At 58.5% G+C, this 26,831-nt stretch overlaps 1 protein-coding gene across 3 annotated transcripts; it reads right to left on the bottom strand.

Moving 5' to 3' along the window:
- Window positions 1–652: 652 nt before the first annotated feature.
- On the bottom strand, window positions 653–25,677 carry PIAS4 (protein inhibitor of activated STAT 4). 3 transcript variants are annotated; one of them, XM_025293218.3, is made up of 11 exons: window positions 25,378–25,677; window positions 19,967–20,393; window positions 9,294–9,378; window positions 8,645–8,686; window positions 8,149–8,239; window positions 7,914–8,042; window positions 7,707–7,812; window positions 5,669–5,742; window positions 5,420–5,580; window positions 2,732–2,862; window positions 653–2,430 (listed from the first exon to the last, which is right to left on the bottom strand). In XM_025293218.3, the coding sequence occupies exons 1-11, from the start codon at window positions 25,660–25,662 to the stop codon at window positions 2,162–2,164; spliced, it is 1,800 nt and encodes a 599-aa protein (XP_025149003.1). In that variant the 5' UTR covers window positions 25,663–25,677; the 3' UTR covers window positions 653–2,161. The 3 variants fall into 3 exon arrangements, with proteins under 3 accessions (XP_025149003.1, XP_025149006.1, XP_025149005.2); XM_025293221.3 differs by lacking the exon at window positions 25,378–25,677 and adding an exon at window positions 25,125–25,282; XM_025293220.3 differs by lacking the exon at window positions 25,378–25,677 and adding an exon at window positions 20,686–20,808.
- Between the last annotated feature and the right edge of the window lie 1,154 nt (window positions 25,678–26,831).

The raw sequence follows: 26,831 nt of genomic DNA, 5'->3' as shown, positions 1-26,831 counted from the left end.
CATCCATGGGGTTGCAAAGAGTCGTACACGACTGAAGTGACTTAGCACCCACATAATCCACTGTGGATGGAGTGCATGGTGTGTGTCTGTCCATCTGTTGACAGACATCTGGGTTGTTTCCCAACCACCTTTTGGCTGTTGTGAATCATGCTGCTATGACCACACAAACACTTATGTACCAGTGTTTATGTGAACCTGTTTGCATTTATCTTGCGGAAGACACCTGAGCAGAGCCATTGGGCCAGATGGCAACCCTGGCCGGGACTCTCCCACTGCGGCTGCTCCAGGGCCTCACTTCTCCCCGATCCTTGCTGACTAGCCATCCTAGTGGGGATGAGGGGCACATATTCCCGTTGACTGGTGATGATATCTTCCTATGAGCTTATTAGCCATGTGTGTATCTTCTTGGCCCCTCAGAGTGAGCAGGGACCCTCCTTGTATTTTGGTGGCTCTTCTGAACTGGCCCGGCCCAGCAGACACACACTGAACCTCAAAGTTCAAGGTAGAACCTTTCCGACTGGACTGGATGCTGTGCCTCCTGAAGCCAGAAGATCCCGTGGCACAGCCAGGAGCGTGGAGCGTGGATGGGCTTCTGGCTTTGTCCTCTGCTCCCGGACATGGCCCCTGACCCACAGAGAGGCGGACACTATGGTAGCTTCACCTTGACTTTTTTATTTGCGTTTTTAAAAAACAATTAAATTAGAATACAAATATTAGAAAACAGCGGCCCTCAGCTGCCGGTGCAGACAGAGGGGGGGCCGAACTGCGCAACCGAGTTTATACAGCAAAACTGAATTTGCCCTTGACCAGATTTACGTCCCTTTCTTCTCTAGACCTGAAATGATATTGCTTCCTGACTAGGAGAGTTCTGTTCATACAAAGAAAAATTATTCTGGGGTCTGAGGGTGAGGGGTGCAGGGAAGAATAAAAGCAAAAAAAGAACGGCGGGCACAGGCGGTCTTGGAGAACCAGGTGCGGCCTCCAGGGGACAAGGGTGTTGGGCGGGGGGCTGGGCACCCAGTGGAGGCGTCTGGGGCCGCTGCGGGAACCCCCATGGTCGTTGAACCACCCCCCAAGGCTGGGAGCCACTGGGGGGCGGGTGGGGCCGGGCGGGGAGCTGACGCCCAGTCCTGTTGGAAGACCAGAGTGAGGCTCCCGGGGGAGGGGGGAGCCGGGCAGGCCTTGTACCCGTCGGAAAACCCAAGAGCAAGAAGATGGGGGAGGAACCACCCCAAATGGAGAGGCCAGGCAGGTCCGTGCCACCCCTCCGAAGTGGCAGCCCCCACCCCACCGAGGAGGCGGTGTCCGTGGACACCTGCGCTGTTCCCTAGGGAAGTTAACCTGAATTGGAGTTACCGAGGTAGCTGGCTAGAAAACTGAGACCCACCCCCCAACCACGCCACACGGTGCCGCGCCCTGGGGCCCCCGCCTGCTGCCAGGGGGGTGGGGGTGGGGGGGGCCCTGGCCACATGCCGAGTCTTCAAAATACCAAGTTATTGCACTTTCAAAAAATACAACACATCTGTGGCTAAACCCTCCCTGGCCCCCCACATCCCCCCATTGCCCACCCCTGCCCCCCCAAGGCCCCATCCCAACCCCCACCCACTCCATGGCTTCTTGGCTAAGAGGCTCCCTGCTCTGGGCTCTCATGAGAGCATGTTAGCAGGGAGAGAGAAAGCAAAAGAACAGATGAATGTCAAGACTTGTGGCCACTGCTGCCACCGCTGCCAGGGAGAGGGCCACTTGGCTGCCGGTCCTCCCTGAACTCCCACCACCCGGTCCCTTGCACCAGCTGGAATGGTCGTCGGGGGTCAAGGCGTCCCGGGCCTCCCCCCAGGGTCGGCTCCGACTCTGGGCTCCGACACCGGCCGGGGAAGCGGCTGTGTGGGTGGCTTGCCTTGTTTTTCAGTTTGCTTTTTGTTTTCTTTTTCTTTTTTTATACTTTTTTTTTTGTCATTTTCCTTTTTTTTAATCCTCCGATGGGAGAGTCCAGAGGTACAGGTGCCAGGAGCCAGGGAAAGGGGTGGAAAAAACAAAATGAACAACAATGAAAAGAAAAAAAAAATCACTCCTCCCTCTGTGCCCAAGGCCTGCCTGTGCCCCTCCAAGTGGTGAGCACCAGGAAAGTCGAGTGTCCGGCTGGCGCAGTGGCAGCCAGCAGTCAGCAGGCCGACACCAGACCCTTTTGGAAGGGGCAGCGGCGCTTTGGCCGGGGGCCCTCCTCGTCCTCGTCCTCCTCATCCTCCTCTTCTTCCTCTTCCTCCTCTGAGGACGACGAGCTGTCCAGCGTTAGGTCCACCACATCAGCTCCTGGCTTCCCATTCTCCACGCTGCCCACTGGGCCGCCTCCACTGCCCGCACCCCCAAGCACGCTGCCGCCCCCGCCGTTGACGCTGGGGGTAGAGAGGAGCCCATTGGCGTCCGAGGTGCCTGCAGGGGAGAGGGGACAGATGCTCGGGGGTGCTGCCAACCTGCAGGGCAGGGGAATCAAGGCCAGAGAGGGGAAGGGGCAGCCTGGCCGTGCGGCCCACTTTGGAGGACAGGGCGAGGGGCCTGATGCCCCCAGGCCCCTTGCACTCTGGATGGGGCTGCACTTGGACCGCCTCTGACTGCTCACTGACCACCTTGGATGCCCCTCTCTAGAGGGACTGACTCCACCGGGACAGTCGTGTTTCAGATAAACAGGCGGTGGGGCGGGAGACAAGCCCCAGGAACAGGTGGGTGGCCTCACCGAGCACAAGAATAGGGCACTGGGGACTGCAGCTGCGCTCCTTCTCGGCGCGAATTGGGCACCACGAGCCGTCCACCAGGTACTCAATCTCGTCCGCGTCCTCGCACTCGCTCAGGATCTTGGAGAGGAGCCTAGGGGTAGGAAGAGGGGTGCTGACTCCAGGGTTGCACTGTGCTCCCCAGGAGCCATCTCCTCCTCCAGAACAGTGCTTCAGGGCATGATGCTGAAGAGAAGCTAGAGGCTCTAGTGTGTGCCTTGCTCCTGGCCTGGGCACTTGGCCCCTCCCCAGACCCTTGTAGCTGCTGCGGAGGGTGGGCCCTGGGTCCGCCTCACCCTGCAGGCAGGGAGATCCAGGCTAGGAAGCAGCAGGGGTGAGCACACAGCACTGGCCACACCTGGTGGCCTGAGGTTCTGCAAGGGCCACACACAGTGAGCCCTCCAGTCACCACCCCCACCCCCATGGCAAGATGACGGCGGAGCTGCTCTGGAGCATGAGGCCTGGGGAAGCCACAGGAGGGCCCCCTACCTGGCCCCCACCCTCCCATCCTGACACTGTGCTGCCCGCGTTTACAGATGAGGAACCTGGGGCTCAGAAAGGAGACACACGGGGCTCAAAGGCCCTGAGAGGCTCTGGGCTCACCGGAGAGGAGGAGGGGCCCAGGCCACTTGCAGCCAGCAGCACCCCCCAAGGGCGGCTGCGGGAAGCACCCCCAGGTGCTGCTCCTAATGGATGGACCGCCAGCAAGTCTTACTTTATAGCTGGAGACGCAGAGGCTGGGGGGTAGGGTGGGGGATTGAGTCCCCCTAGGCATGAGGCCATGTGACAGCAGGCCTGAATTCTGGTCCTGCCACAGCTGCTCCTGGGCCTCAGTCTCCCCACCTGCACGGTGAGGCGGGCCCAGCACCCACACTTTATAGCAGCTGCAAGGGTCTGGGAAGCGGCCGAGAGCAGGGCACACCCACCAGAGCCCTCAGCGTTTGTTCAACATCCACACTGCACCTGCCTAGAGGTGGCTTTGACCCCCTCCGTCACGATCACACAGGAGGGAGGCCTTGTCCAGGACACCCTCTGTGGCTGAAGGGGCCCCTCCAAACCCCATCACCCCCTGGTCACCACAGTATGAGCACAGCTCTGGCTGCCATATGTCACACCTGGAAAACTCCTACTCACCCTCCAAAGCCCTACTCTATGCTCCTCTTCTCCTCTAAGCAGAGCATAAGTAACAGTGTCTGTGTCTGGCTCAGTCCTCCCATCTCACATGCCCACAGGGGAGTTCCTTGAAGGATGGAGTTCTTTGGGGGCCCCCTAAATCACCCAGCTAAGGGCCAGAAACAAAACAGCAAAGCCTTGAGGAAGAACTGTATGACTCAAGGGTCCTTCCTCCAAGAGGCCTCCCTGGCTACACTCAGGCCCCGCAGGCTGATGGAATCACAGTCTGTGTGGGACATCATCACACTACTCAGCCCTAGGCCTGTGTGTCCCTAGAACTGTCAGAGTTACCAGCACTTGGGCCCAAGTGACCTGCTCCAGGCCTGTGGGGGGAGGCGGGCCCAGGCTGCACAGCTGCCAGGCCGGGAACAGAGCTGCCATTCAGGCCCAGCCTGGTGCCCGGCCCCAGGGGCCTCCTCACCCCACCCCAGGCTGGACACTGGGAGTGGCGGCTTGGTCCCTGCTGGGAGGGGACCCAGGCTCACAGTTGGCCTGACTGGACTTGCTTCTTCAAGTCCTTGCCTGGCCCCCTGGGAGCTGGGGCCTGGGCTGTGGGACGCCCCTCCTGAGACTCAGTCTCCTCATCTGTAACGTGGGGATGATCAAAGCCCACCTCCCTGAGCAGATGAGAGGGAGGGCTCGCAAGACATCTAACGCAGTGAGTGGACTGAGACAAGTGTCTGATGGTGAGGACCAGCAACGTGCGGCCACTGCGGGTCAGGGCTACCCCATTCCTCACAGCATTGGCCCCAGCTGCACCTCGACCATCGGATGTGGGTGGGGCCGTCATGCAGTCAGCTGTCCAGAGCTTCCCCATGGCCCCTCCTGCTTGGGCCACCCGGCCCCCACCCCCACCAGCCCCAGCTCTGGGGTCAGAAGTGGGTGTGGCCAGCGCCTGGCAGGAGCCTGGCAGTCAGGTGCTGGGCTTCTGGAAACTTAAGCCCAGAGTGAAGTTTCCCTTTGGGGAGAATGGCCTCGTTCCCCATGTTCCCCTCAGTGTGGGGAGGGCCTGCTGGCTAGGCTCAGGGGACAGTCTGACCGCACACTGCTGCCCCCTAGGAAAGGGACAACAGAACTGGGCAGAGTGCTGGGGAGATGCGTGTCCGCCTCATTCTTCCACATGAAAGATGCGACTAAGCCTCTGTTGAGCACTGCTGGAGAAGCCGCTCCCCAAGCTGTGCAGGTTCCCGGGGGAAGAAACAGGCTCAGAAAATGCAAGGTCACAGGGGGCAACAGCAGACCTGCGGGTCTGGAGCCCCTCTTCTGAACCCGAAGCTACACTATCGCCAAGCAGACAGCAAAGACCCTGACAGATCCTCCAGGGCTGACATTGGCCTCTCTTTCTAGCCCGGGGCCATCGGAGCTGCCACGGGATGAGAGGCACCGGGAGGGACCATGAAGGCCACGGGGTCACAGGGCCCCGCTCCTCTTTCCAAAGGCCCAGGGAGGCAAGGGGTCCCCACGCCCCTGGGACTCACCCGTCAATGATGAGCTGGTCATAAGGGGCAGGCTTGTCACACACCGGGCACATCCAGGTGGGCTTCTTCTCGTTCATCTGGAGGTAGAAGACTGCGTCGAAGCACTGCAAGTGTGCGCAGGTCTCCGCGCGGCAGGGCACCGACAGCCGCATCTTCACCAGCTGCGGGGGCAGAGGGATGGGTGTGAACAGCTGCCCAGCCAGTGCCACCCACCACTGGCTGCCCCTATGACCTCATGCGCTGACTCACCGGGCAGATGAGGGAGACCCGCACGCCCGTGGTGGCGATCTCACTGTCAGGGTCCAGGCGCAGCTTCTCTTTGACTGTGGGAAGGGGTGACCGATGTCAGCGGGGAGGAACAGGGGTGCCTGCAGGCCCAGGGCTGAGCAGCGGGTTCCCTCAGCGCACAGAGATGCTCGGGAGGGCAGCAGCTAACAGCTCAGTGCCCCCACTTCAGAGGGTCCACATGGCAAGTCCATCACACCCACCTCCCCCAGTGATGGGACACATGTCTGAGCTCCAGGGCCCAGGACTATGAGGAGCAGCTAATGTTAAAGAGCCCTGGGCAGTGCCGCTCAATTCTGACAACAATCTGAGTGCACACAAGGGGGCCCCCGACAAGCCTACCCTTTCTGGAAAGACCCAGATGAGCTGACAAAGGTCACCTGCCGTGACTGTTCTTTCTGATAAAAATTAAGGCCTCCAAGAGCTGGGAAGCCCCAAGGCCGGAAGCACCTTCTGGGGGCCCTCTGGGGGCTCACAGGAGCAAGCCCATGAGATAGCTCCCTTGTACCGCTCAAGCCTGCTTCTCTCACAAATCAGAAGACAGTGGGCGCCAACCACAAAGCTACCTGACTATGAGTACACGAGGTGTAGAGGGAAAAAAGCCTGGAAGGAAATGGCGCACTGCAGCCCTGGGGGTGGGCCTGCAGGGGGCGCAGGGAGCTGGAGGACACTGGAGGGCACTCTGCTGTTCCCTCCTCCTCCTCCCACATCGGGCTGAGGGTGACCAGCCAGTTTGTCCCCACCCTGGAGTGCCCTGCTGTTCTCAGCCACCCTGTGGCCCCTCTCTCTGGCTGAGAAGTACTAATGAAGGATAGACCCCGAGGCCCTGGCCCCCTCAAAAAGACCCAGAGCAGCTGAGAATGGATCCAGCGCACACCACGCTTCACAGCGAGCCCCTGGTCCCCCTCCACATGACAGAGGGAGGGCGTGTGCAGTGGAGAGGTTCCGGTGAGATGCACAATAGACTTCCGTGCTGCGAGCAGAGAGCAAGCCCGGCTGCCCGAGCAGGCGGTCAGCTGGCCCACACACTGTGCTGCCACACTGCTGCTCCTGGCCGTTCAGTGAGGAGTCAACCCTGGGCCCACAGTGCCTGGATGACCCTGCCCAGCCCCATGCCAAGCCCAATGTGGGGAGCCCACCTCCTCTGGTCACGTTGGCCATTGCCCCCACAGGCAAACAGGCAGGTGGGGGTAGGGTTGAAGAAAGGGCCCTTTGAAGAAAATGAGGGGAGGCAGAGGGGTTGCTTAGGCTGAGGCCCTGGGGTCACAGAGCCCTAACTCTGCCACGCTGGCCTCAGTGTCTCCACTGGTCAGACGGACCTGGCCAGGCCCTGCTGCCCAGAACTGCATGAGGATGGAGTTGGAAGCCAGCCCACCAGGGCCTCCAGGTGACCAGAGAGGGAATTCCCAAGCCACTGCCATACAGGGCAGCCCCAGGGTAGGATGCAGGAAGGTTCTATCTGCCTATCTAAGCTATCACTTTGGGCTTCTAATGCTCTATGTATCCCCACTCCCTTTAATTGGTTTAGAAAAAAGAAAAAAATACAACCCAAACTGAATGGTCTCAGCATCCCTGGTCAGACCCTCATCCTCAGCCTCTGAGCGCTGACCCCATGCACCCTTGTCTCTGCACATCAGCCCAGAAGCACGTGCCTGGACCACTGATCACAGGGGTCCTCCCCTCCCCCACAAGCCCTCCAAGGCCCCTTGCCCCATGGACCTCGGTGGCCCTCACCCTGCCTCTCTGTGCCCACTCACTGAGCTCTGGCTCGTCGCTCCTCAGGGCCTCTGCACTGATGGTTCCCGGTCTGGCTCCCCACTTCCTTCTGCACTCTCTAGAGATCTCCCAGAGCGCCCCAACCCCAGGGTGACAGCTGGACCCTGGAAGTCCAGGTTCCTCCATGGAGGGCCCGCCCACAGCAACAAGCCCCAGCAAATTTGGAGGTCAGCACCAGGGACCGAGGGGAGCCCCACCCAGCAGTGCCAAAAGCCCCGGGGCTCACCCAGTGCCTTGCACAGCTCCGGGTGCTTGACCCCGCTGGTCTTCAACCTCTGCAGCAGCTCCGAGGAGGTCAGCTGCCGCACCAGGTACAAGGCCACGGAATAACTCTGGGGGTGGCGGGGCGGGAAGGGGCGGTTTAGTCAGGGCCAGGCTGCAGGGGCAGGCTGGGCAGAGGCGCTCGGGCAGGCAGGCAGGTCCGGCCGCTCACCTTGCCGTAGTTGCCCCAGGTGACAGTGATGCGGTTGGTGGCCGAGGACAGGTACATGAGGTGGGTGAGGTTGATGGGGCGGCACGGCCTCTTGGGCTCCACTCCAGGCTTGTTTGAGGGGTAGTAGCCCTGGGGGCAGATGTGCCGGCTGCGACCACCTCTAGGTGCTGTGCCCCCCGCCCCCCAGCACTCGGCCCCACCCCGCAGCAGACCCGGCTGCTGGGCATCCACTCACCGGCACCGAGCAGTAGCTGTGGTTGACCTTCACGGCGATGTTGGGTGGGTATTGGTCTTCCTGAGGGCTGCTGGTGTCTGAATAGCAGATTCTGCAAGGACAATGGGGACCGTGGGGTCACGAGCACCGTGGACAGGAGTGGGCCCACTGGGAGAGGTGGGGAGGACAGATGTGGGCCTAGGGGGAGACGACATGACCTGTGTCTGGTCTGGCCTGACAGGGGGATCTCAATGCTAGACTGTACGGGTGTGGTGAGGTCCTCAGGGACCCAGTGTCTGGCCTGAGGCAGGGGGGCGGGGGGCGGGGCGGCAGCATGCTGGTACATCCAGGGACAAGGCCAGAGAGCAGAAAGGGAGGATCAGGTGGGGGCAGAGACAGTCTGAAAGGGTCCTGGGGTGGGGCGAGGCAGGACTTCAGCCATCCAGGATGGTGGAGGGGAAGGTGGGCAAGGGTCATGTCCCCACCCGCCCCTGTGACCAGGCACACCTGGGCTTACCTTAGGACAACCTGCACGGCCTTGACCCCAGGCTGCAGTTCTCTGTGTGGGGAGCAGAGGAGGGTCAGTGAGAGGGCCTGTGCCCAGCAGCCAGTTTGAGCCTTCGCCAGGGACCAGCCAGGTGGACTAACCCACGACCTCCCTAGGCAACCAAAGGCCTCAGGGCGCTGCCTAGAACATTCTGCCCCACTGTCTACTTGCTGGTGACTTGGGCAAATGATCTCTCTCTGGAGAATGGGGGCCGGTATGGATGCTAAGAGGGGTAGTGGGTGTGGGCCCTGTGCCCACCGGGCGGCCGCCGTGGTGGTGACTTGTCCCAGCTGGAAACCGAAGGCCTCGAGGGGCAGAGTCAGAGCCTGGGACCAGCCTGCCTCCCTTGTCTGCTCACCCAGGGTGGTCCTGCCCCCAAGGGACACAGGTGGTCACCACTGGGGGGCTCCTGGCCTTAAGGGGGTGGGGGCAGGATGTTGCCCCACACCCCACAGAGAACGCCCCCATCCTGGATGTTGGGAGCAGTGAGGGGGACCCTGTGAAAGGGGGACGACTGGCCCACCTGGGGCCTGTGGGTCAAAGGTGCTGAGAGCGTGTGGTGGGGGTCACCCTTCCTGGTGATGGCTCCCCGGGCTGCCTGGTGGCAGGCACAGCGCACCTGGAGTTCCGAATCAGCTCCACCTGTCTGGGGGTCAAGGCGAAGATGCAGGGGCTCTCCTGAAGCTTCTCGTTATTCTGTGGAACTGACAACAAACGTGGGGTCAGGGTCAGGCCTGGGCCCTGGCAAGGGTGCCAACCACCATCATCCCTCCAGGCCTGACTCTCTTCAGACTGGGCCCACCCAGGTGGGATGGATGCAGGGCCCACCGGGGATGGTGGGAGGTTGGATCCTGCCCCTTCCTGGGGCCACTCATCACAGCCTATGGTCCAGGGAACACTCACATCCCCCATGTCCCCCACTGAGGGCCTCTCGGGGAGTAGCAGCCTCTACAGCCCCTCTGTTCAAGAGGGCTGAGAACTGGACTTCCCTGGTGGTCCAGTGGTTAAGAATCCACCTGCCAATGCAGAGGGCCCAGGTTCCATCCCTAGTTAGGGAACTGGATCCCACAGGCTGCAACTTATGAGTTCACACACTACAACTAAAGATCCCACTTCACAACTAAGGCCTGGCATAGCCCAATAAATAAATAAATAAATGTGTGTGTGTTTTAAATGAAATGGGTTTAAGACACAAAAGAAAGAAAAGGATTTAAAAATGAAAGCTCTATGCTTCCTCCACAAGAGGCTAGAAAAAAAAAAAGCACAAACTAAAAGCCAAAGCCATTAGAAGGAAGGAAACTAAAGATAAAGATGAAAGTCGATGAACTAGAAAGCCAACAACAGAGAAAACCAACAAAGCCAAAGTTCTTTGATAAACACTGAGCTAGACTGAACAGTTAAGACTGTGAGAATACAAACTGTCAGGAACGAGAGGTGGACAACAGTACAGACCCTCAGGCCTTTGACCAGGGTGGGGGAGCGGGGGAAGCAGGAGAGGGGGCTGTAGCTTCACACCAATAAATCCAACAATGTAGAGGGTATGAACAAACTCTTCCAAACACACAGATTATCAAGACTAGCATCCAAACATACAGAAGTTTGAAAAGCTTTTTATCAGTTAAAAAAAAAAAAAATGAACTCATGATTCCATCAGATGTTTAAGGAAGAAATCATATGAACTACATATAAACTATTCCAGGGAATTCCCTGGTGGCCTAGAGGTTATGATTCCAGGCTTTCATTACCGGGGCCGGGGTTCAATCCCTGGTTGGGGAACTGAGATTCCACAAGCCTCTCAGCAAGGACATAAATAAAACAGACAAACTCTTTCAGAAAGTAAAGGAGGAAGGACACTTCTTGACTCATTTTAATGAGGCCAACATAACCCTGCTTCCAAAACCTGACAGAAGTGCATGAAGAAGGGGAAAACACAATTGACCATTTCTCATGAATGTAAAATATCTTTGACAAAACATGAGCAAACAGTCTGGCCCCCTGGGATCTGGCCCAGGAATGCAAGGTTGGTTTAAAAACCTCTACACAGGGACTTTCCCGGTGGTCCACTGGTTGAGGCTCTGCACTTCCACTGCGGGGGTGCTCAGGTCTGGTCCCTGGTCAGGGCACTAAGATCTGGCATGCCACTCAAGGCATGGCCAATAAATACACAAACCCTAACCCTATGAAACTTCTACTTACAATGGCTAAAATGACAAGGCCAGCCATTCCAAGTGCTGCCAAGGATGTGGAGCAACCAGAACTCTCTGCTGAGGTAACAGGGAACATAGTTGTAACATGGAACAACCACCCTGGAAAAAACTGTTAGCCAATGGCTAATAAATACACCTGGCCCTGTAACCAGCAACCCACTGTTAAAGGTATTTCCCAAATAAGCAGAAGTAAGTCTACAAAAAGACTTGTGCAAGAATGCCTGGCTAATCTATTCCGAGTGGCTCTGAACTGGAAGCAACCCGAGTGACCAGCAATAGAAGAACACGTGGACAAGCTGTGGTCCCTCATACGATAAAACCTGTAATCCATTCATCGACATGAACAGACGTGAAGCCGTACAGCTGAAACAAAGAAGGCAGATGCGGAGATGGCCATGCTGTGTGTGTTACGTCACCTTCCTGAAGAGGCAAAACTAATCCACGGTGACAGAACTCAGAATGGATGCGGCCTCTGGGGGCTGTGGGGCGGTGGGGCGACTCAGCAGTGAGGGAAATGTTCTGTATTTGGTGGCACTGGGGTTACTCAGCACGTGCCTCTGCTACAACTCAAATGACAAGCTAAGTATCTGTGGATTTCACTGTATGGGAACTGGATTTTAAAGTTTAAAAATTTAAAACTACCCTGAGGAGTGGTGATCATTCTGTGATGAATCAAAACATGAAGTCACTTTATACCAGAAGCTCGTATCAGGTTATTGCATGTCAATCATATCTCAATTTAAACATAAATTTGAAGAAGCAAGAAAAAAAAAACCACCCCTCAAAACCAAAAACAAACCAAAAAATCCTCTACACTGAGAAGTCATGACTGCAGACTGGAAGGGATTGAAAAGTTTGATTAAAAACTGATGAGGCTGGGACGTCCCTAGCAGTCCAGTGGTTAGGGCTCTGCACTTCCACTGCAGGGGGGCCTGGGTTCAATTCCCGATCCAGGAGCTGGGATCCCACAAGTTGTGTGGCAAGGCCAAAAAACACCAACAAGACGGACAAGCTGAGGAGGCTATGGCTGGTAGGAGTGACAACCTCTAGGGAGGGCAAGCTAGCCCTGTCTACCAAAATGACTAACACCTCAGAAGCAGCCACCGCAGGTGGCGCATACACAGGGGGACCAAGGACCGCTGTCAGACGGGATGCGGAACGGTTTTTAGCAGCAACAGACGGTAAGGACCTAAACGCCCGCCTGTGTGCTGTGGCCCCACGTGGAGGAACACTAAGCCCCGTGAACACGGTAGGTCCCATCAGGTGGCTCTCTGTGCTCCGACAAGAGGCCAACCCCCAGGACAGCTTAAGTAGGAAGAGCAGGTGCAGAGCAGCGTGCAGCTCAGGCTGCCAGGTGCAGAACCAAACTCGAGGAGGGCGTCTGCGCTACAGCTGCCCCTGGGGAGGGGGCGCCAGAACTGGCTTTGACCACAGCCTTGGCAACAAGCCTTGGGGAGGCAAGGTGTCGGCTCTCTTCCCACGGCAAACCCTTTAGGACACTGGTGGGCAGACTGTCTCTAGAAGGAGCTGGAGTATAAATATTATCGGCTTCACGAGCCACACAGTTTCTGCCTCCACATCCCCACTCTGCCCCGTAATGCAAAAGCCTCAGCACACGCCCGGAACAGGAGCCCACCCCTGCTTCAGAACCTTCTGAATTCCAAAATTTAAAAAGCAAACAGAATGTGAATGTTAAAGCTGCTGGGGCCCAGAAGCCAGACCTTGTGGGGCCAAGGGATCCCACCCCAGCTTCACTGAGCCCAAGACCCGTTCCCACTCAAGCTTGGGCACCCCTCATGCCTGAGACCACCAGGAATGGACCATTACTGGGGGTGTTCAGTGAGCAGTAAGCTGCCAGCTCCTGTCTGCATGGAGGACTGATCCCTCCAGAGTCTCTGCTGGGCACCTGAGAAGGCTGCCTAATTGGAGGGCTGGGCTGAGCAGGCTACCTGCAGATGCGCCCAGACCTGCCTGAAGAGCCTGGGGCAATTATTTGTGGGGTTGGGGGAGGAGCCTCAAAGCACCTGAGTTGGGCTGCGAGGCAGAGCTGGGGGTCAAACACACTCCCCCAACCCCACAGAATCTCCTGGAAGGCAAGGGAAGGGCCCACCCACCGGCCAGCCACAGAGCAGAAATGGAGAGAAAGGTCACTGGCGGCTGGGTCCTGAGTCCATGCAGCAGCGGCAGGTGGCGCTTTCCAGAGCCGTCAGCCCAGACTGGCTGACTCTTACTCCAGGAAGCCAAGTGGCCAGGGGAGGCCAGTTGCCACCTAGGCTGGGATACAGCACACGCTGCACCGCTGGGAGAGGGCGGGCGTCCCCCAAACCCAAGCCTCTGCCGTCCACCTCCAGGGGTGGCCCCACCCTCCCAGTTGTTCAAGGCCAAGATTCCACGACTCTCACCCCCACCTCCGATCTTGGCTCCTCTTGACCAATTCTGTTGGCACAGGCTTCCAAAGGCGCCCCTTCCCTACTGGGGCTCATCTGATCAACGTGCAGACCCCTCCTGGCTCCCCTCAGCTCAGGGGTCAGGGGCAGTGATGGGGGCAGGGCTCTGTCCCCAGCCCTGGTGGCCCTGATTCCACCGCAGCCACCCTGGTTTCCTCCTCCTGCTCGCCACCTGCCAAGAACATCCCGCCTTGGGGCCTCTGCACGCGGGCCATCCCCTCTTCCAGAACACTCCTCCCCCGACTATCTACACAGCTCTGATGTCTTTTAAGTCTGTGCAAATGCCACTGGGACGAAAGCCTTCCCGAGTGGCTTTATTTAAAATCTGCAACCCCCACCCCACCCCAGCCCACCAGCAACTCCGGCAACCCCTACTTCCCTCCCAGCTTCCTTTTTCTCCAAAACCTCTGTCCTGAAAATTAGCACTATTTCCCCATGTCTTTGGTTCACTGTGGACACTGAACCAAAGTACCTCTGCTGTCACCCATGCCGCACAGCCGGGGGTGGGGGAGGCCCTGCCAGGTGGTGTGGGGGCTGGGAGGAGGTACACGCCCTCCCAGCCCCAAGCACACCCACAGGCCTCAGAGCCTTTCCCGGACTAAAGGGAGAACCCTGCCCCAGGGTCCACGGCAGGCGGAGCAAGTGAACCAGGGAAACCTCCCCTGGGACCCTGACAGAGAGCCAGGCAGCCCTGCAAAGCACCGCCAGCAAAGCATACGTAATGGTCTCAGCAGGTACTCGACTGTACTGGGAGGGTGGAGGTGGTGGCTACGGGTAGACCAGCAGCAGGGGCACACTGCACAGAGAGAAGACAGCAGCAGCAGGAGCAAGCACCTGGCCGCTTTGCTGTTAACCTGCCTTTTCTCAGATAAATATATATTTTTACAAAAGTTTAAACAGAAAGAGACTTCAAGAAGTCAATCGGCTGGGACTTCCCTGGTGGTTCAGTGGCTAAGCTCCCAATGCAGGGAGCCAGAGTTTGATCCCCAGTTGGAGCACTAGATCCCACATGCTGGAACTAAAGATCCATTGTGCTGTATCCCTGGGATTTCCCAGGCCAGAATACTGGAGTGGGCTGCCATTCCCTTCTCCAGGAGATCTTCCCAACCCAGGGTTCAAATCCCGGTCTCCTGCATTACGAGCAGATTCTTTACCGTCTGACCCACCAGAGAAGTCCCAAGACTCGGCAGAACCAGATAAATAAATAAATAAATATTTATATATATATTTATTATATATATGAAATATATATATTTCATATATATATAAAAGAATTCGATTGGCTATGACTGGTCATCCTCCTACTTCCATCTTCGGCTGGTAGGCCCCTGCCCCTGGGCTCCCAAGGACGCTCCTCCCAGACAAGGCCTGGCCCCAGTGGTAACAGGATGGCGGGTGCAGTCCCAGAGGAGGTAAAAGAGGTGCCCAGGACTGGGAGCAGAGCAGGGGGTTCACAATGGAGGGGGGCGGGTGGGTACAACAAGCCCCAGTTAGGGGCTCTGGATTCAAACCCCAGCTCCTCCACCTGGGGTGAGCACCCCTGACTTCCTGCTGGCGGGATTAGCGGAGGAATGAATGCAGAAGCAGGGGCTCACCATTCTCCCTGCAGCCTGCGGTTGCTTCTCAGCTCCAAGCCTTTGCTCACACTGCTTGCACCCACTCTGACCCGTGGATGTGGTGGGGACAAGCCAGCCCCAGGCCTCGGAGGATGAGAGAGTGATGAGGAAGAGAGGGAGGTGAGCTTTAGATCAGGCTGTGCAGCAGGGAGGACCATGTTGGGAACAGCATGCACAAAGGCCCCGGAGCAGGACCTGCTGGAGATGGGGAGCAAGTGAGGACAAGGAGGGGATCTGCAGACAAGCCAGCAGATCAGGAGAGTGCTTGGAGTAGAGGAGGAATGGGATCAGCCTGCTGTCTAAAAGCTTCCTCTGGTTGTAGCGGCAGGGCGGCGGAGGTGGGGGGGGGGCATTAGTAAGTGGAGAAAACAGGAGGGAGGAGGGATGTTGGGCAGGTAGAAACCAGGGCTGTGCAGAAAGTTGGGAGGTGAGGGGATCATGGGCAATGGAGGTGAGCCTCCTCCGGCAGGACTGATGCCTGTGGGCAGGAGGCCTTGTGAGGAAAACCACCTCCACCCAAGGAGCCCTTCACAGGCCGTGTTGGGCGCTCCCCAGGGCAACCACGTGCTGCAGAGCTGGCGGAGACCCTCCCACCACCACAGAGAGGGAAGGCCAAGGCAGCCCAGGGGCTCAGGCCACCTGCCCCTGGAGCTGGGACACAGGACACAGGACGCCTTCTGACCATCCAGGGTCCCATGGCATGGGGTGGCCAAGAAGGCCACGGAGGGCCTGTGGGCGGGGTGGGTCCCACACCAGGCTGTGGGGCAGCAGGCAGGTGACTCTGTCTCTCTGCACCTTAGGGGTATTTTCTGCCTCAGAACAGAGGTAAAATACAGCCCAGAAAAGCTGGGAAGCCCTCAGGACACGCCAGCCAGTCCCCCTCACCCTACAAGGCACCCACGTCCAAGCCGCTCTCCTGCCCCTGGCCTGCGCCACACCGTGCTCCAGTCACAACGGCCTCCATTCACGAGCTCTCTCACCACTGGGCCTCCACCTGGATCACACCCACCAACCCGTTTATGTCCAGCTTAACTACTACTTATCTCTCAGGTCTGAGTGGGATTGTGACCTCCTCCAGGAAGCCTTCCTGACTGCTGCTGCTGCTGCTGCTGCTGCTAAGTCGCTTCAGTCGTGTCCAACTCTGTGCAACCCCAGAGATGGCAGCCCACCAGGCTCTGCCGTCCCTGGGATTCTCCAGGAAAGAACACTGGAGTGGGTTACCATTGCCTTCTCCATTGTGTGAAAGTGAAAAGTGAAAGTGAAGTCGCTCAGTCGCGTCCGACTCATAGCGACCCCATGGACTGCAGCCTACCAGGCTCCTCCATCCATGGGATTTTCCAGGCCAAGAGTACTGGAGTGGGGTGCCATTGCCTTCTCCTGACAGCTACCTCCCAACAAATGCACAGTACAGGGCTCCTGGTACTGACAACCCCCACTGCTGCTCAAAGTGTTCCTTGCCAGTCAGGGACCCCACTGCCTTGCTTATCAGTTGGGCAATACCAGCCAAAGGGCTTAGACCTTGAATGAGGTACCTACGCAGGCTCTGCCCAATGGGGCGGGCGCTAGACTGGTGGCTCTCCACCAGAGTCAGCCAACCACCTCCTGGGGCACAAGGCGACCTGGGCAGGGCAGCTCGATCACCCGGCCAGGCCGCCTGAGTGGTCCCACCCCACAAGGCACTGCCCACAGGATGCTGGGAGCCCCGAGGGGCAGTGCAGGGCCAGGTCGTGCCTCCTTCCTTCTGCCAGCGCATCTCATGACAGCACCTCCTCTCACCCACACACCGTGGCCCTGAGGTCTGGCCCTCCCCAGTCAGCCTCTGCTCACTGACAGCCCAAGTGGCCAGGCCTGGGGGACCCTCAGGCCATCAGGGGGTTAAGACCCAAGCAGCAGCACTGGAAGTAAGACTGCATTCCCGGCCCCCTGTAAGCGCCTCTGACTTGGATGCTTGGCCCTGACGGCTGGGCTCCCAGTCCTGAAATGAGGCCCGGAGTCCAGAGTGGCTCAGAGACGGTGCTTCCCCACAGGAGAGCAAGGCAGCCATGGCGCAGGGAGGGCCCAGAGCGGGGAAGCTGGCCGAGCACAGGGCTCCAGGGGCCCCTCCTCAGGATGCTGTGTGACCTTGGGCTAGTCTCCTGACCTTTCTGGAAGCCATCCCCACCCCTGTGGAGTGGATCATCTGCCTCCTAAGGTCCTTCCAGCTCCGGGTCTGTGGCTCCATTATTCCCCTCCCCTCCCCCAACCCGAACATTCCTCTATGCGTGATTTATGTCTCCTGTCGGCCAGGCGCGGGCTCCATCCCGGAGCCGGCCGGTGGCTGCTCTGGGAAACACAACCAGGCTGTTTGGGCCTCCTTTCAGGTGGCAGGTCAGGACCTGGGGTGCGGGAGAAGGGGAAGCTGGCTTGAGCCTCCTGAGGGGGCTCCTGGACTGTGCCAGACACAGAAGGCACTGTGGGGAGGTGCCCAGAATGGCTGGTCCCAGGGCAGAGGGGGACAGCTGGCTCAGGGCCGGTGTATGTGCTCACTCAATCACGCCTTCCCGTAGGACCGTGGGCAGCCCCTGGGGGTCCTGGAGACTCGGGAGAAGGGTGCATCCTGGGGGAGGGGCAGGGGAATGGGTGGGAGCACAGGCAGGGTGGGGTTGGCCTCTTTGTTCTGAGCCGAGCCGAGTGATTCCTGGTGCAGACAGGGGAGCAGACTCTCCCGGAGATCAGGTGACCGGGGTCCCCGGGGGCTCAGGGCAAAGAGATGCATTGTGGGCCGGGAGTGACTGCACATTTGTGTGCAGGAAGGAAGCCCATGGTCCAGGCCAGGGAAGGAGGCTGCCGCCCCGAGTTCAAAGTCACCTCCAGTCCTGGCCCTGGCCCCTGCCAAGTGCCGAGCCTGCTGCACAGCCTCCGGGTAAAAACCCAGCCTCCCTGTTGCAAAGATGGTGATTGAGTCCTTAGGAAAGAGTCTGAATTGTCAGCTCAGTCTTCAGAACAGCCAGCCAGCCAGGGCTGAGGCCCCACAGTCTACAGGGATCGTGCTGGGGGTTGTTGGGGAATGAGTCCTGACATCAAGAGAGGCCAGGGTGGGGGGAGCAGAGACAGAGAAACTCAGGGAAGGGCCTTGGGTCCCCAGTGCTGTCACGTCACCCCCATGACAGGTGTGGCTGGGCCAACCTGCCCCCACCTGGAGGCTGGTGAGAAACACCTCCTGATGCCAGACAGAAGGCAGTGGAGGGCACAGCCCTGGGCTGCAGTGCGGGCCTCAGACCCCAAGACCACCCATCAGTGGCACCTTTCTTTACCTCTGATCTGACTCCACCCTCCCCAAGTCCAAGGGTGGCCGGGAGAAGGAGAGAGGTAGCCGCCAGTCCTCCCTCCCCTACCACTCTCAACTAGGGCAGGACAGAGGGGCCAGCAGGTGGGGGCTGGAATTAAAGCCTGTGGGCAGAGAGGGGGGCCCCCGCCGAACAAGGCAGGGTGCTGGGTCAGCAGGGTTGGGAGGGACTGAGCCACGAGGCCAGGGGCATGGTGGGTGGGGGCGTGGAGCGGCCATGACCTCTGGCACAGCATGCTGGGACTGACTCGTGACCAGGGCCCACCATGTTGGGCTTCAGGACACACAGCACCAGGTTAGGCTGGGGTACCTGGAGGCCCCAAGCAAAGGGTGCTAGCAGGGAGCCTCTACAAGCATGGCAGGCTCTGTCTGCATCCCCCACCCTGCAGGTCCTCAGAGATACGCTGTGATTGAGTGTGTGGGTGAGGGGGAAGAGGAGTGTGTGGGTGAATAGGAACACTCAGGGACCTGGGAAAACTGGAGGGACCACAAGCACCCCATTGCATTCTACTCGCTCTCTGGAGCCTTGGAGGCCCAGGAAGCTGTGGCGCAGGGGTGGGGGGCTCAGGGCAGCTTCTGAGGCTGAGTCCAGGCTGACACCCACTCCCAGCCCAGTCATCCGGCTGCATGGAAGTGGTGGGGGCCTATTCACGTGCCACCCTATAGGCCTGACACACAGCAGGTCCTCAGTCAACAGAAGGGATAAAGAAAGGAGAACAAGGTTCTGCGACATCATCTCCACCACCTGTGGCTGCGCCTGCCTCTTGTAGACACACCTACCCACACCCTGATGGCCTGCCTGTGTGGACAGGTCTGATCCTGCTGACCAGGGTCACTCCTACAGGCTGCCTACTAGGAAACAGCCTTCTGCTAGGGGGGAAGAGATGGTGGGGCAATCAGGTTGAACCTCAGATCAAACCTCCAGCTCCTTTGCCACCAGGACTAAGAGCAGAGCGGCCACCCCTCCAGGTGGCCCCCAGTGATCCCTGCCTCCCAGTGGTCCAGCCTGGCAAAGGCCCTGCCCACAGTGCAGCAGAATTGGTCCCTGTGACCAGTGGGATACGGCAGAAGCAAAAACATGCTACTTCCAAGCTGAGGTTGCAGGGGAGCCCTTGGCTTCCAGTGGGGTCACATGCTCACACGTGTGACCATGTTCACTTTCTCTCTCCCTTTCTGCAGCCCCCTCCCCCTGCCCCATCACAGTCAGGGGGAAAACAAGCCACCACTCCACACCACGCTGGGAGAACACTCAATCAGCCCACAGAGGCCCATGTGGCAAGAGCTGGTGTCTCTAGCCAACACCTGGTGTTTCGGTCCCATGAATAAGCATGCCACCCATGCCCCAGTCGAGCCTTCAGATTAGGCAGCCCCTGGCAACAGCTGGACCATGACCCCCTGAGCGACCCCAAGTGAAAACAACCCAGCTAGGCCACTCCCAAGTTGTGACCTTCAGAAACTGAAGTGTTGGCTACTCCAAGCTGTTGGGATCTAAGGTAACTTGTTACACAGCTATAGCTCACTAATTCAAGGACCCAAGAGTGGGTCCCTGTGTCTTCTGGGAGGGGCAAGCCCCCCGCATGCAGCCCCTTAGCTCTTGATGCGCCCCCAGAAAATGCTCCTGATTGGCCACTTGGTGGGCCTTGGATGCCGGGAGAACCTGGGAGGCGGGGCCACCCTGGGGTGGGGCAGGGACTCACCCAGCTCGGTGGGCTTCAGCAACTCATCCAACATGTTGAAGAAGGGCAGCTTCACCAGGCGCACTTCTGGCTTGAGGGTCTTGGCAGGCAACCGTCCGAGTCCGTTTAAGTACTTCCCATAGAGCACGGGATAGTCAATGTTGGGGCCTGTGAGGGGAGTCCTGGGTACCGAGCTGGCCCGCTCATAGGTGGAGTGCATGGTCAGGGGGTCCAGGGGCCGGTGGGGTTGGGGTACAGGCTCTGAGCTCTTCTTGGCGTAGCGTGTCTCATAGAGCTCCTTGATTTTCTTGAACAGCTCGGGGCTACAGTCAAACTGGACCAGCTGGAGGGCCCGCGTGACAAGTTCATGTTTAAGTCCACTCTTACTCCGGCCGACAAAACCCAGGAGCATCTGAAGGTCGGAGACTCGGAAACTCATCACCATGTTCTGGGGAAGAGCAACCACAGACACACACACTCAGACAGAGATGCTGCCAGGGTGACGGGCCACCCGGGCCAACTGGGAGGGTGGCAGGGAAGACCGAGCCCCCCCAGCCTGGGCTCGGTCCCACCTCCATGCCTGCGCTCACCCTTCCCTGTGAGGCCCCATCCCAGCTCAGCCCTGCTCCCCTCCTCCAGCCTTTCTCAGCATCACCAACGCAGCAAAATCTTCTCTGACTGCCCCCCACCCCCACCCCACCCCCACACCACGAATGCTTCTGTTTTAGGTCCTCTTTTACCATCTTCAAGCCTGAAAGCAGTCCCAGGGCAGAAGCTGGGAATCTTGCTTCCTGGTCAACAGTCTGAGCCATTCCTTAGCTGGGAATACCGATGGCCTCTCTTCGTCAGGGAGGATGGCAGGTCTACCCCATTAGCATGCGGAAAGGGCCAGAGAAGATGACGCACAGAAGCAGAATGAGTACTCAACCAACGTCGGCAACATCGGCCACAAACACATCTTCCCTTCAATCCAGAGGACAGTAGCCACCACTTGCTCAGTACAACTCATTTGCCGGGGACTGAGCTGGGTAAGTGATTACATACTTAATTCTGGTCCTTCAAATACCCGTGCCAGGCTGGGTTGAGCTCCAGTTACAGACAAGATCCAAACCTGACTCTGAACCGGGGTGATTCCTCCCTACCAGGCTGCCCCTGCACCGGCTTATTTCAGCTGAGCGCTGCTAAGGCCATCAAAGAATCTACAGGTCACCCCGGCAGATGTCCTCCCCTCGGCACCACGGACCTCGGGACTGGATCGTTCTCTGGGGTGTGGCTGTCCTAGGCATGGTGGAGTATGGAGCAGCATTCCTGGTCCCACCCACTTGATGCCAGAAGCCCCCCCAAATCCCAGTCATGACCACCACAAACGTCCCACAGACATCAGCAAGTGACCCCTAGGGGCAAAATCCCCCCCAAAAGAGAAGCACAGGGACCCAACAGTCAGAGGTTGTAACTGAGCTGTGGCAAAGCGATGACTGAGGTCTGGTGAGTATCACCTGGTGGTGTCCCTCCAACGAAATCTGATCAAACACAAGAGCACAGTGGACCCTGATGCTTTCTGTGGGACTGATCAGCAGTGGCCTGCCCTCCATGATACTGTGGACTCCCTAATATGCTCCATAAGCAAAGTATCCCAGAAGGATGGGTCAGCCAGGTTTGGGGGCCACCTGTGCAAAGCCCTGAAGCTGGTCTGTGCTAAATGAAATGTGGTGGGAAAGAGAAACTTCCAGGGAAAATGGAAAAAAGAAAAAGTACAGGCGACAAGTGTGGACGTGGAAAGCTGGCGAACCCAGGGCAGGACAGCAGCCAGAGAAATCAAGAAATCACTTAAAAGCAACTAGAAAAAGTCCGGCGGTCTGAGGTGGGCAGGACCCCTGCCAGGCTGTTTACAGCAGTGGCCTCAAAGCCAGAAGGCACTGGTGCTTCCTGGCTATCAAAGAGTGAGTGAGAAGTGCCATGTGACGGTGGCCCCAGGACTCAGGAGCCTGAGGCTCAAGTGTAAGCTCTGTCCCAGGTTCCCAGAGGAGCCTGGGTCCCTGTCAGCCTCACAATCGTGAGGGGGGCCCAGTCCTGCCTGCAAAGCCTTGAAGGGGGAGCCTTTTGCTGCTGCAGGATCTTCCTCTTCCCATGCTGCAGATGGGGCACGCCCACCATGCCAAGCTCTCCAGCCTTTACACTCATTAATCTCACTGGGACTGGCGCCCACTATACAGGTGAGAAAACTGAGGCTCCAAGAGGGAAGCAGCTGGTGCCAGGCCTCCCCATGTGTCCACAGCAGCGTTGGCGGTATCTGGACTCCTGAGGCTCTCCCCCCCCTGGGTGGGGGACCCAGCGGTCTGCAGGCCCCCACAGAATCCGAAAACTCTGCAAACAAAGAGGCTTTGCCTCCCTCAGCCTGACTTTCTACCTTGAACAGAGGAGAAAGGCTTGCAGACAAGATGTTTCTTCTGGAAGAGGCCCAAGGCACTCAAGGGGAGAGGCGAAGTCATGTGGAAGAGCTGACCGCCAGCCACTGAGCCTGAAGCAGGTGGGCCTGGCCTTTAAGAGTCTGACCACGACAGGGCACCCTGCCCTGGGGAGCCCCTGCCCCCACCTGCCCCTTCCACCAGGTTGGGGACATCCGCAAGCCGCCTGTGCACGCGCAGCCTGGGGCACACCTCTTGAGCTGCCATATGTTCAGGACTCGGATTTCTCAGCAGCTGCCACTACCCAGGAGCCTGCCCTTGACACTGGGCGGAGGTGGGAGGGGGGGAATGAGCAGGGCGCAAACATTCAGGAAGAAGCCCCAAGCACTACACAGATCACTTCCTGCCTGGCTTTATCCTGACCCGCCTGCCCCTCAGATCTGTGTTTATAAACAGCGCCAGGCCCGCAACAGCTTCCAGAGCCTCAACTCTGGGCCCCTCAGGAGCCGCATAGAGAAACAGCGGCCTGGATACAACAGCCACACTCAACTGAACACGGGCTCCTCACTGCAGGAACTCAGAACTCAGAGCATATGGCTGCACACCCTCTAGGGGAGTGCCCAGCCCAACCCTTCCCCCCAACCCCTCTCAGGGGCCTCAGGTGAAGAGTCTCAGATTTCCAAGTATATGAATAAGTCCCCCTTGCTCACCTCTCAGATCAGCCCATTTTGCATCCCAAAAGATAAGTCTCTGGTTATCACTATGAAAGGTTTAAGAAAGTGCCTCAAAGAGCGGGTCATTTCAATGACATGTAAAGCACTCCATGGGACAGCAAGGCGCTGAAGAAGTAGGAAGATTCCAGAGGATCAGAGAAGGCTGGGTGGCAGTCCTGAGACCCCCCTAGGACAGAGGCTCATGGTTTAGAGAACTTGAAAAAGGATCAACCTGATCTAATTGGGGAGGGGGCCGCAGTCATGGAAGGGTCAAGTAGAGTTCATCAGATCATATTTCAAGGCCCTAGATGGTATAATAGTTCAGACCCTACTCTCTGGCTGGAGTGGCAGGCCTGCATCTAGAGCCACAGGCCCACAGTGCCCTGAGGAGGTTAAATTTCAGGGCTCCAGGGGACTTCAGGCCACAGGCTGCCACCTTGGGCTGGCAGGGTTTGGACCCCTGCGTCTCTAGGGCAAGTCTCAATTTCTCAAAACAGAGCGGTGGCCGCGTGTGTGATGCAGGTATAGGCGGAGGGCACTCAGGGGTGGAGGGAGAGTAATACCCGATAATCACAGAACCGTGAGGGCTGTATTTCAGATCCCCGTGGGAAGCGAAGGGAGACGGAGGGAGAGGGAGGAGCGAGAGAAAAAACATTTACAGGTCAGGACCCCTGGGAGGGGAGATCAGTCGGGGAGGGGGCGGGGCCTCAGTCTTGCTAGGTCCCGTCCCCCACCTCCTAAAGATGAGCGGCCTTGAGTAAACTTCTCAGGCAAGAACCTAGCCTAGTCAGGGGCAAGGGTTCTGGAGCCTCACCTCGCAGGGGCATCTGACAGTAAATACTTCCTAGGAGAGGGATGCTCCCAACTTAGTCCCAAGACGGTTAAAAGGGTCTCAAGCTAGAAGGAGTAACATCCGTGGGATGTAGAATGTGGACCCCAGACAGCAATACAGAGGAGACAGACTAGGACCCATTTTAAAGAAGCCTACCTTGCAACCAACTGGGGACACTTCAAGGATCAACGTAAGAGACCCGCAGAAAGAGCGGGGCTTCAGACGCCAGAGCTGGGGTGTCGAAACAGATCTAAAGAGGGGCTGTGTGAGGAGTATGGTCTGAGCAGTAGACTCGTGATGGCGTGAGTATAAGGGAAGCAGCTGGGGTTGGAAATGGGGTCTGATCCTGCGAGTGTGGAGTCTAGGGCTCCCAGGAGCAGAGTTCAAAGCCGCACAAATGCTGTCGGGAGGGGAAAGAGTGAGAAAGAACGCAAAACCCAGGACCTATGACTGAGAGAAAAGAGTTAGGAAGGAGTCGACACTAGGACCAAGGCTCCATCACACCGGGAAGGCAAGCTCAGTTAACACCGCGCCCACTCCGGGGTGAGAAGGGTGTCAGGAGGGGGCGGGGCTCTGGGACCAGAGCGGGCGCTGAATAAGGGCTCTAAACCCCAGCCTGGGGTACAGACCCCCAAGAGACACCCTGTGTTTGGGGGCGGTTCAGGATCCTCAGCTCATCACCCAGGATGGTGGAAGTGGTGGCAGAAAAGTCAGAGGACCCTTCCGAGCAGAGAGCCGCCAAGCGCAGCCTTATCAGCTGGTTGAGGAGACTTGAGACCCAGATGCCAGCCCACTATACCATGGGAAGCGGTGAGAGGCAGACACTCCCCCAAGCCAAAAAGCGCCGACCTCGAGGAAGGGACGAGCAGCCCAACCCGTCATGCTGTCCGGGGGGAATGTGCCTCAAGCTGGAGGCGCGGCCCTGTGCCTGTGTTCAGCGCGATCTGGACCCTAGTCGCTCGGGTTGGAGAGGGGAGGACCCAACCTCACGCCTGGGGGGGCTGAACCCCCTGCTCGGAGACTGGGGTGAGGTTTTGGGGGCCCCGCCCCCGGCCTCCCCGCGCCCCGCCCGCAACCGGAGCCCCCAGGCCAGGGGCGGGCGAGGGGGCAGGACGCCGAGCCGCAGGCGGGCCGCGCCGTGGGGCCCCGAGCGGAAGGCACAGACCTCGGCCTGCCGCCCGGCCCCCGACCCCCGCCCGCTCTGGCCGGCGCCGCCGCCGCTCACTCACTTTGGCCTCCACCAGTTCCGCCGCCATCTTGGCCACCAGCGTCCCCCGCGCCGGGAGCCCCCAGCCGTCGCGTCACGTGATCGCCCTCCATTCGCGGGCGGGGCCCGCGCCGCGGCCAATTATCACTCTCGCGCTCTCCTCCCCTCTGGCGCGCGCGACCGCGCACTGCGCAAGCGCGCGTGGCCACCGCCCGGGCCTCGGGCCAATCAGGGCTGCCCGACTACGCACCCCCCCGCCTCCCCGTTTCACTCACGGTGACTACGCCCACCCCTGGCCGTGTCTGGTTTCTTAAAGGGGTATAAGGCCGGCACAGGTTGGGGCGGGTGCTGGGTCCTGTCTGAGGAGAGAGTAGACAGTTGAGGCGACAACAATGCAGCCAGGTGTCGCGAGGCAGCCTCCAGGTGCGTGACCGGACGCCTAGCTGCCTGGGAGGAGGAAATGGTTGGCCCGCGCAGCGGCCGCCAGTGCGTGCAGTGAGGCGCCTTCGAGCGCAGCGCGGTTCATTCTCAGCGGGCCGGGAGCCCCGCGCGCTGTACATCCGGGTCCTGGGGTGGCTGAGAGGGCGCGGGCGCCACACCCCCTTGGTGCGCCGCCGGCGGAGAATTGCTGTACCCCTTACCCAATTCCCGCGGTGCAGGTGACCACCCTCCCGCCCACTCCCGCCCCGCGAGTTCCGCCTCTCCACCCACGGTAAACCTTTGGAATCTGCGCTAATCGGAAATTTACCAGCTTTAGCTTTGGCTCCCCATTGCCGGTGAGCTGCTAAGCCCAAACTTTCTTGTGTCAAAGAAAGCAAGAGGATAAAAACGTATTTCGGGGCCCATCCCTTGAGAAAATGAAGCGCCCCAAATGACTCAGTTATCAAGTTACTAATTTTTATATATAAATGCAAAAATATCCATAATGAAGAAAATACTAAAATTTAAGAGGGTATCAGTTCAGTCGCTCAGTCGTGTCCAACTCTTTGCCACCCCATGAATCGCAGCACGCCAGGCCTCCCTGTCCATCACCAACTCCCGGGGTCCACCCAAACTCATGTCCATCGAGTCATTGATGCCATCCAGCTATCTCATCCTCTGTCGTCCCCTTTTCCTCCTGCCCCCAATCCTTCTCGGCATCAGGGTCTTTTCCAATGAGTCAACTCTTCGCATGAGGTGGCCAAAATATTGGAGTTTCAGCTTCAGCATCAGTCCTTCCAGTGAACATCCAGGACTCATCTCCTTTAGGATGGACTGGTTGGATCTCCTTGCAGTCCAAGGGACTCTCAAGAGTCTTCTCCAACACCACAGTTCAAAAGCATCAGTTCTGCGGCGCTCAGCTTTCTTCACAGTCCAACTTTCACAACCATATATGACCACTGGAAAAACCATAGCCTTGACTAGATGGACCTTTGTTGGCAAAGTAATGGCTCTGCTTTTTAATATGCTATAAGAGTGTTCTTAGGAGAAGGCAATGGCACCCCACTCCAGTACTCTTGCCTGGAAAATCCCATGGACGGAGGAGCCTGGAAGGCTGCAGTCCATGAGGTCGCTGAGGGTCGGACAGGACTGAGCGACTTCACTTTCACTTTTCACTTTCATGTACTGGAGAAGGAAATGGCAACTCACTCCAGTGTTCTTGCCTGGAGAATCCCAGGGACGGGGGATCCTGGTGGGCTGCCGTCTATGGGGTCGCACAGAGTCGGACACGACTGAAGTGACTTAGCAG

This window comes from Bubalus bubalis, chromosome 9 (genome assembly GCF_019923935.1).
Source record: "Bubalus bubalis isolate 160015118507 breed Murrah chromosome 9, NDDB_SH_1, whole genome shotgun sequence".
Classification (NCBI taxonomy): domain Eukaryota; kingdom Metazoa; phylum Chordata; class Mammalia; order Artiodactyla; family Bovidae; genus Bubalus; species Bubalus bubalis.
Note: the sequence above shows the minus strand (reverse complement) of the source record. Positions and strands in the feature narration are given on the sequence as shown.